We start from the raw sequence: 10714 nt of genomic DNA, 5'->3' as shown, positions 1-10714 counted from the left end.
TGGCCTCCTTTAAGCCCAGATTTAAATCCTTGTGATTTCTTTTTATGGGGCTATTTGAAAGAAAAACCCTTTGCTTCAGAACCTTAAAGCCGCATGGAAATGCGTGCTCGGATTGTGCAGCTCTGCAGTGAAATTCATGAAGACCTTTGCCGCAAAGTCGTCAGAAACATGCATACTCATCTCGAAGAGGTTGTCCGCCGCAGTGGAAGCCACATTGAACATGTGATATAGTGAAATGTATTTCCAGGGTCCAAGCTACGTGTGTCTAAACTTTCATTAGTGTTCTGTGAGGAATAAAGTTGCTATTCTAAAATTACAGTAAATGTGTCAACTATTCGTGTGCCACCCAGTATATCTGCTACCCTCTGTGCCACTTTCCTACAGACTTTTCTTTCTTCTAAATCTTTGTCCCAATAGTTCCCCATCCCAATTTCTTCTAGTACTTTCTTTAAGTTGCCCGCCCAGTACCCATTCTGATACCTCATTTGGTGCAGGTAAGCTAAATCTAGAATTTCTCCCCCTCCTCCCCTTTTTAACCTAAACCAATATTTTATTACTCTCTTAATTATATCCACCTTTATATTAATGTCTGTACACAGTAATCTAGCTCTACTATTCGCTGTACATATTGGTAAACCTGTAATTATTTTAATAAATCTACTAGTAACTGAATCAAGTATTGTGCCCCATACTTCTGCACCGTATAACACAGCATTGAACACATTTCTTTGTACTCTAAAATCAATATTAGGCATCCTGTTATCTACTAGCTAGGGCTCCTGTACCAATGCTTTTTGCTCTCTTGATGTATTCAGACCAATTTCTATTTCCTGATATTATAATTCCTAAATATTCTAACTTGTTAACTACTTCCAGTTTTACTCCTTCTAAATACCATTTTTCCTTTTTTGCTAATTTGTTCCCTTTTTTGCACACCATTACTCTAGTTTTCTGTGCGTTAATTTTCATATTCCATTCTTTACAGTACTTCTTGATACCATTAATACTTTTTGCATTGCAACTGGCGTTAGTGTGAACAGGAGTATGTCGTCAGCAAAGACAAGTCCAGGAATATCCTGATTTTCTAAACATGGCAGTGCAAATCTTTCTTCAACTTAAAATTCTAGTATATCGTTAATGAACAATAGGAATAAAATCGGTGATAATTTACACCCCTGTTTCAAACCCCTTTTGGAGATAATCTCTCCTACTACTACTACACCTTTTTCCACTCTCACAGTACACTTTACTTCAGCATACATCTTTTCTATAGCTCTTATCATTTTACATGACACTCCAACCTGTCTCAATCTAGTAACGACTGCCCCCCCTGTAACAGTATCAAATGCTTTTTCTAAATCTATTGATGTTATATAGAGCTTACCTCCCTTTTTCTTTACATATTTGTCAATAAGTGTTCTCACTATAAAAACATTATCAAGTGCTCTTCTCCCTTTTCGGAATCCACTTTGAAATCTCGACAAGATTGAATGTCTCTCCGCCCAGTTCCTTAGTCTATTTGCTAGTATACCAGTATATAGCCCCAATGTATCCAATAATGTAATTCCCCTATAGCTTCCAGGATTTAATCTGTCCCCTTTATTTTTGTATATACGGCATATTATCCCCTCTTTCCAAGCTTTCGGAAACACCCCTTTCTTGAAGATTTTATTGAATATCCTTATCAAAATTTCTCACATGCCGTTTCGCTCTCCCACCTCTTTCCAGAATTCATATGTGATACCCGAAATAGCCCCTGATTTTCCCTTTTTATCTCCTTGCAACTGGGTCATTATTTCCTAAGTCGAAATAGACTCATCTAATTCAGGCAGAGTGACACTCAAGCCCCACCTGAACCTGATTTCTTCTTGGTCATCTGATTTATTTTATCCCATACTTTCCTACTGTAATTTTCCTTACACTTTTTATTTATGTCTGCAGCCATCTTTTGTTGCCATTCCGACTTTGTCTTTCGTAACAATTCTCTGTATTCTTTCCTTTTTCTACAAAATTCATTTCTAGCTACTTGACCACCATCCTCCCTGTATCTCCTTCATAATCTGTGACTTTTTCTTTGCGCATTCTGTATTATACCACCCACATTTTATCTGCATTTTACCTGGATTTTGCCTCATACATTTTCCTGCCATTCCAATTACATTTTCTATCCTGGTTAGGGCTTCTTCAACTCTATTCTCTTCTATCAGTTTTACAATACCTATTTTCCAGATCTCAAAATTCATTCCCTTTCTCTCCAATGATACCTGGGTATTTTCATCTCCTTTATGCTATCGTAAACTCTCTCCTGCACTCTTGTATCTTGAATCATTAATTTTATAGATACGCATATGATTTGCCTCCAGGCAATCCCTAACGCATATCTCTTTGATAACTTGCAAACTATCCCTACAGCCTACAACTAGGTCAACTGTACTGCCTCCATTTTCTACTACATAGGTTAGTTTACCCCTCTCATCACTGAACCACCATCCATTCAATATATAATGTTCCTCTACCGAGCATAAATCTAGTAGTTTTTCTCCATTTCTGTGACATTCTTTATCTTGGCTATTTCTATTAACTACTAATACCTCGTCCTCATGTCGACTATAAACTGGCTTCTTGTCCCCTATCCTTGCGTTAAGATCACCCATAATAATAATGCTTGCCTGATCATACGTATTTCTCATTCGTCTAATTTCTGTTGCTAAATTCTCAAAAAACTCATTCTGTGAAAATGGGGAGCTCGAAGGTGGATTATATATAAAAGCTATACATATTTCCTTTCTCCTATTGACCCTATCTAATATTCTTATCCAGATTAATTCCTTAAACCTAAATTCTAAGAGCTGTATTCTATCTTTTAAGCTATTTTTGATTACCACCGAAATTCCTCCCGATATTCTTCCTCTATTGTATCTCCTTGATCCATACTGACTCCATACAATACACCCTTCTATCTTTAAGTCTTTCTTGTAATCAGCCCAAGTCTCTACAAGTTCAAGAATATCCATTTCTTCCAGTAGCTCTAAAGTTTTCGTTACCTATTTTGTTCCATTTTCCTTCGATATTAACACATGCTATCAGTCATTAATATACCACTTTGGGAGTGGCGACCCCATCATATTAACAGCCTATATATGCTTCATTCATTACAACCCTGACACGGTCAATGACTGGAAAACAGGTTGTAGGTTTTTATTTTCATTTTTTCATTAACACATGATACCTTTAACTCTAGTTATTTTTTTACTTTTATAGTCTAAATTCCCTGACTTACTTCTGGTCATTCTAGATATTTCCATTTGTTCTATTTCTACCATATTCTCTTCTGGAGTTATAGTCGTTTTGCCATTCTCTTTGCCCCCCTTATCAGCCTGTAACTTATTTCTCTTTGCCCATAAATCTTTTAGGCTTAGGTTTTTACCCTTTACCATAGTCTCTCGTCTTCTTTCTTCAATCTCCTTGCTGACCCCTGGGCGTTGCTCGATAGGGCTGTCTTCCAGTGCATTGCTCTCTGCTCCCTTGTGCGCTGCTGACTGCTCGACTCCTGTATCCACTCCTCTTCCTTCTGACGTATCGCTCCCTCCTACGTCATAACTGACTTCTGTCAGCGTTACCTTGCTCACTTCTCCTACTTCCTCACACATTACACTCTGCTGATGTTGGTTTTTTTTGGGTCTATTTCCTGCAGCTGAGCTGGTGTCCATGTGCGCCACCAGCAACCGTCTCCAACGATCACAGGCTGCCCTTTAATGTAGGCACTTAGGCCTTGATATCTTGCTTTGCGTAGGTGCCTGCGTAAAATGTTTTGTTCTTTGATGATGCCATTATCCATGTCCCTCCTCATCCAAATTTTCTCACCTTTTAAGTTGCTGGTATTCGTCAGCACTATTTCCGCCATCAGGATTGATATTAACTTAACCTTGATTGGTCTCCTACCCTTTACTTTCCCCACTCTATATGCATTGTCTATGTCCACCTCACTAAAGTTTACCTTCATTTTACTTTGTATTACTTCTACCACTTTAAATACTATTTCCACCTTGCTTTCGTTGTCTCCTTCCAGCACACCATAAATAAAAAGGTTTTTCCTCCTGAGCTCTTGGTTACTCCTGTTTTCAGACCACTTTACTTGACTCAGTTCCTTCTCTAAATCCCTGACTTTGGTCTTCAGTCGTTCGACTTCCTCCGTGTTATGAGCCACTCTCTCTTTTATCACATTCATCTCCTCTTTAACACACTGCTTTAACTCTTGTATTTCCTTATTTATTTCCTTAGCTTGTTCTCTAATTAGGTCTCTTGTTTGATCATCCAGACATGCTTCTTTGATCAGTTCCTTAATAATTTCGAATTCTTCCCATCCGATTGCACCAACTGGTCCAGGCCCCGGGTTCAGCTCCACTCCACCAATTTCCAATAAGGTTGCTATTACTGCGGCTACCAACACACCCATTTTCTGCACATTTTTCATCTCTCCTCTCATTTTTTCACATTTCACTCCTCCATTCCACCTTCCTATAGCTGCCCTGTACTGCACTAGTGAATCGCCCATGTTCAGCACTCTACTCAGCACATCCGCTCACTCCACTGTCTCACTCACGACTGCTATAATAATAATAATTACACAACTTCCGTAATTTTTCTCAAGTCCTCTGTCTCTCTCCTCTTTTGCCAGTACTCCTTCATCCATTGGTTTACCCATGCTCGTTCTTCCACTGAGAATGCTATTATTATTATTTATTTCCTTCATTATGGTTACTTGTGGACACAATCCATCAGATCTTCTATCTCTCAAACTTAGTCCCTTTCCTTTGCACTCCTTTGTTGCTCTTCAAGTGAGATGTTGCATGACTCATTCCCAAAGGTTGTTCTTTCCTGTGTATCTCCCTCCTAGATTCCCACTTCTTCTAAGTCCTTGTGAATCTCCTTAAGCCATAAAGGTTGTGCCTTCCAATTTTCTTGTAGACTAAGTATCCTGTGTGTCTGTCTCTTTGGATTCACCCTCATAATGTGCCCATAAAATGATGGTCTTTTCCTCAAAGCAGTTGTTATATTCTCAACTTTTTCATAAAGTTCTCAATTCAGTCTCAATCGGAACATGGGTTGTGAATGTAGTGACTTCTATGGACCTAAGATTTTCCTAAGGAATCTTCTTTCTCTATTTTCAATGACTAGGTCCATTATTCTTGTCATGCTTCCGCCGCATCTAGACACTGTGCTCTGACCACCGTACAATAATGTTTTAATTTTGCTTGGATGGATACGGACTTGGATTTATAAGTTACTTGACACAGTCTGAAAGCCATTTCCACCTTTGCCACCCTTTTTATTATTATAATTATTCATACATACATCATCATTATAAACTGTTATGCCTTTCAGCATTCAGTCTGCAATCCTCTGTGAATTTACTAACTGCTGCCACATTCCTCACTTTGCAACTAGTACTGTGGCCTCATTTAGTTCTATATCTCTTAAACTGTTAGAAACTGAGTCTTTCATTGTTTTGGCCTCCCTCTACTTATCTTACCCTCCACAACAGAGACCATTATTCTCCTAGGTAGCATTCACCTCACATGACTCCACCACTGAAACCGGTTTATGCGTACTGCTTCATCCATTGAGTTCATTCCTATCTTAGCCTTTATTTCCTTGTTACGGGTACGTTCCTGCCATTGTTCCCACCTGTTTGTACCAGCAATCATTCTTGCTACTTTCAAGTCTGTCACTTCTAGCTTATGAATAAGACATCCTAAGTCCACCCAGCTTTCACTCCAATAAAGCAAAGATGTTCTGAAAACAGACCGATGTAAAGATAGTTTCTTCTAGGAGCTGACTTCCTTCTAACATAATACTGTTGATCGCAACTGTGAGCTCACTGCATTAGCTTTGCTACACCTTGATTCAATCTCACTTACACTACTATACTACTTCCATGGGAGAACACACATCCTAAATACTTGAAATTATCTGCCTGTTCCAGCTTAGTATCCCCAATCTGACATTAAATTCTCTTGGAGTTTTAACCTACTGATATCATTTTAGTTTTAGAAAGGCTAATTTTCATACCATATTCATTGCACCTATTTTCAAGTTTCAAGATACAATATTAGATTGCAGGCTTTTAGCACAATAGGCCATCAAGACCAGGTCGTCAGGAACTGTTTACTACATTTTTACCTAAGTGAATCTCTCCCTGCCACTTAAGTTTAATACCTTTCAGTAAATGATCCATGTAAACCATGAACAACAAAGGTGAAATATTACAGCCTTGTATAACCCCTCCATTTCAAATTTCTTGCCATTAGTGTGCTGATATAGACTTTTTTTAATGAACAAAAGACTCATTTTACTACTAATTCTCACTGCAAGCCAACTGTCAACATAAATGTCTTTGATTGATTTTAATAATGAATCCTTTCTCCCATAATACCCCATCGCGGCGAACATCTTTTCCATTGGTACTCTGTCATATACCTTCTCTTGATCTACAAAACAAACATAACTATTCCACTTGTAGCATTTTTCAATTACCTGGCACATACTGAAAATCAGATCCTGACAGCCCCTCTATGGTCTGAAACCACATTGGTTTTCATCCAGTTTCCTTTCAATCTCTGTCACACCCTCCCTTCCAAGATGCCAGTGAACACCTTGCTTAGTATACTGATCAACAAGATACCTCAATAGTTGTTGCAATCTTTCCTGTTCCCTTGTTTATAGATAGGTGAAATTATGGCTTTAGTTTAAACTGCAGGTACCTTACCAAAAGTCCATGCTAATCTTACTACTCTATAAAGCCATTTCATCTCTGCCTTCACAGTATACTTCGACATTTCAGGTCTAATTTCATCTATTCCTGCTGCATTATGACAATGGAGTTTATTTACCATCCTTTCCACTTCAAGTGTAATTTCACCAATATTATTGTCCTCCTCCCCAAGAGTTCAGTTGTTAGGGATGTCACCAGCAAGATTTCCTTTTATGTTGCAAAGATTTTCAAAATATTCCTTCCACCTCTCCAGTAATTCCCTGGGATCTAATATGAATTCACCTGAATTACCCAAAACACTATTGATTTCCTTTTTCCCTCTCTTCCTAAGATTCCTTATTACTGTCCAGAAAGGTTTCCCTGCTGCTTGACCTAGCCTTTCCAAGTTATTTATTACCAAATCTTCCCATGACTTCCTCTTATATTCAACAACTATTTGTTTCGCTCTGTTTCTTTCATCTACGTACAAATCCCTGTCTACATCAGTCCTTGTTTGCAGCCATTTCTGATACTCCTGAACCTGCTAACTGTCCACTGTTTTGAACTTTTAGTAATCATATCCATGTACTTCTGTCTAATTTCCTTATCCCGGAGCTTTTCTACCCTTATTCGTCAGCAGACAGATTTCACTTTCACTATCCCAGACCTAGAGATACTTAGTTCACTACAGATCAGATAGTGGTCTGTATCATTGAAAAATCCCTGGAATATCCGCAAATTACTAACAGATTTCCAGAATTCAAAGTCGGTTATTATACAACCTATTATGGATCTGGTCCCCCGATTCTCCCATGTGTAGCAGTGAAGAGCCTTATGCTTGAAGAATGAATTCGTAACTGCTAAACCCATACTAGCTCAGAAGTCCAGCAGATGCTTCCCATTCCCATTCCTATTAGCTTCCATATCTTACCCACATTTATCAAACACCCTTTCCTATCCTTCAGTTCCATTTCCAACTTTCACATTGAAATCACCCATTAGCACTATCCTATCCTATCCTTGCTATGATGTCACTCAATGCTTCGTAAAGCTCGTCAATTTCATCTCATCTGCAACCTCATATGCTGAATACACTGAGACAATTCTAGACAATTCTGGTTCTAATTCTTTCAACAGCTAAATCTACCCACATCATTCGCTCTTTTATGTGCCTAAAAGAAACTATGTTGCATGGCAATAGTATTCCTGATAAACAGTCCTACCCCACACTCTGCCCTTTCCTTTTTAACACCCATTAAGTTCACTTTATAATCTACTATCTCTTCCTCATTATCTCCCCTTACCCGAATATCATTAGCTCCTAATACATCCAAACGCATCCTCTTTGCTAACTCAGCCAGTTCTACTTTCTTTCTTCCATAAGCCCCATTAATATTTGTGGCTCATCATTGAATTCCATTTTGTTTGCTAAGTCGTTTCCAAGGAGTCTCTCGCCTGTCAAATGGGAGTGGGATTCCGTTAGTCCCCTAGGTCTGAGCTTGCTTAAATTGTTCTGAGTGTGCTCAGTGAAAATTTTGTGAAGCAGGATGCTACCCTTACTTATACATAGTCCCATTGAGGATGGCCATGACTCAGAACACGTCCGAAATGCCCAATCCCGTTCCATAGCAACTTGTATCCCGCTTACTAGGACGTGACTACAGTGACCCACACCACGAATTATTATTACTATTATTATTATTATTTTTATTATTATTATTTAGGTGACTGTTTCTTAGTTTGGTGGAGGATAGTGTTGAATGTGGTGTAAGAATGTTGGCTGAACTGCGGGCCGAAGGTGAAGTCATTGAACACTCAACCACGGAACAGGACAATATCTGGATAAAAGAAAATTCTAATATGGTCAAAGAGCATTCCTCACCTGTGCTGATCATCTTGCTGGCAAAATGTAAGGATCACTATAAACAATCAATGCTACTTTCTGATACTTATATAGCAGAATTGCTTATCTGATGATGTTATCACACAATCATCTAATGAAATATGATAATATAATGCCAGTGATGGTACAGTAATCAATGTTGGAGCAGTTCTGATGGATTTTCACGGATTTTGGCATATCTACGACTGAACTACATTTTTTAAAAGAAAAAAGTTACTATGAACAATGTTTGCTAAATTATTAACTGGTTTGTTCGAAGGCAGTTTGTGTTTAGGAAAGGTTATTCCACTTGTAGAATTCAACTTGTGGGATTCGAGCACGATATAGCAGATATCTTAGATTCAGGAGATCAAATGGTCTGTATTGTGAGTGACCTATCTCAGGCATTTAATAGGGTAGGTCATGGGAGACTACTGGAATAAATGAGTGCAACTGTACTACACAAAGCAGTGACTGAATGAGTGGCTATATTTGTAGAAAATAGAATTCACAGAATTAGAGTAGGTGAAACATTATCTGATCCTGTAATCATGAAGAGGCAAATTCTTCAAGGCAATATTTTTGGACCTTTATGTTTTCATATATATAATACATATGAATGTTCAAGTATTGGTCATACTGATAAGGGATTTGTAAAAATTACGTCGATATTTCAGGCCGTTGTCATTTTATCAGCTGTTAAAGTTAACCAATCAGATCGTTTCACGGGCGACTTCAGATATGCTTTGCGAGGCGGTGTTGCTACATCTGTACATGGCTTATAACCGACTTGAGAGCACCAATAGAAAAAAATAAACTTGTCCAGCGGAGGGACTTGAACAAGGACCTCCCTGCTGATAGGCTCGGCCCATAGCAAGCATTGGCTGAAACTCATGGTGTATTAGTGTTTGATGCTCATTTCTTGGCCCGACCATCCTGTATATATATGAGTAAAGAACTGGAATCAGGCGTAAGGCTTTCTGCAGCTGATGTTATACTGTATAGAGTAGTAAATAAGTTACAAGATTGTGAGCAACTGCAACGTGATCTCGAAAATGTTGTGAGATTGTAAACATAGGGTACAGATCTTGGCACATGGTTATGTGGGTATTTAGGGGTTGTAGTAAGGATGTAAAGGAGAGGGCATATAAGTCTCTGGTAAGACCCCAACTAGAGTAGGATTCCAGTGTATGGGACCCTCACCAGGATTACTTGATTTGAGAACTGAAATAATCCAAAGAAAAGCAGCTCGATTCGTTCTGGGTGATTTCTGGCACAAGAGTAACGTTACAAAAATGTCGCAAAGTTTTGGACTGGGAAGATTTGGAAGAAAGGAGACGAGCTGGTCTACTAAGTGGTATGTTACAAGTAATGAAAATCATTGCAAATCCGTATTGAAAGTAATTTTATGATAAATGTAAGAAATTTATTTCTTTTCCACTTATTCAATACAACTCAATATGTTAAAGGAGTTAAATCCTCAATTTTAACCAGGTACCTGTTAAGGTTTGAGGTAATGATACAGCTGATGATGCTCCATAGGAAAGGGCGAAACATGTATCAATTCTTATTTTAATGAGGATTTAACTCTAGTAGACGAACAAGTTTGGATGGTGTCTTTAAAAGTAGGAAAGATCACAATATGAAGATAAAGTTGGAATTCAAGAGGACAAATTTGGACAAATATTCGTTTATAGGAAAGGGAGTTAGGGATTGGAATAACTTACAAGGGAGATGTTCAATAAATTTCCAATTTCTTTGCAATCATTTAAGAAAAGGCTAGGAAAACAACAGATAGGGAATCTGTCACCTGGGTGATCAATAGTGATTGATTGATTGATTGATTGATTGATTGATTGAACATACTGACTTGTATTGAATAAGTGGAAAAGAAATACATTTTTTACATTTATCATAAGTGGTATGTTCCGAGCTGTCAATGGAGAGATGGTGTGGAATGACATAAGTAGACAAATAAGTATGGGTGGTGTTTTTAGAACTAGAAAAGACCACAATATGAAGATAAAGTTGGAGATCAAGAGGTTATATTGGGTTAAATATTCACTTATATGAAGAGG

At 38.1% G+C, this 10714-nt stretch overlaps 1 protein-coding gene across 2 annotated transcripts in view; it reads right to left on the bottom strand.

The window, feature by feature from the left end:
• The window catches only part of LOC136866961 (alpha-N-acetylgalactosaminidase), a 98365-nt gene extending 89681 nt beyond the window's left edge, over positions 1 to 8684 (bottom strand). Inside the window, exon 1 of one of the 2 annotated variants that reach the window (XM_067144051.2) lies at positions 8637 to 8684. In XM_067144051.2, coding sequence (XP_067000152.2) covers positions 8637 to 8649 — 13 coding nt within the window. In that variant the 5' untranslated portion in view covers positions 8650 to 8684. The remainder of the gene's footprint in view (positions 1 to 8636) is intronic. The other variant, XM_067144050.2, reaches the window with a different exon arrangement.
• Between the last annotated feature and the right edge of the window lie 2030 nt (positions 8685 to 10714).

This window comes from Anabrus simplex, chromosome 3 (assembly GCF_040414725.1).
Source record: "Anabrus simplex isolate iqAnaSimp1 chromosome 3, ASM4041472v1, whole genome shotgun sequence".
NCBI classification, from domain to species: domain Eukaryota; kingdom Metazoa; phylum Arthropoda; class Insecta; order Orthoptera; family Tettigoniidae; genus Anabrus; species Anabrus simplex.
The sequence above is the reverse complement of the archived record's forward strand: the minus strand, read 5'-3'. Positions and strand labels throughout refer to the sequence as shown.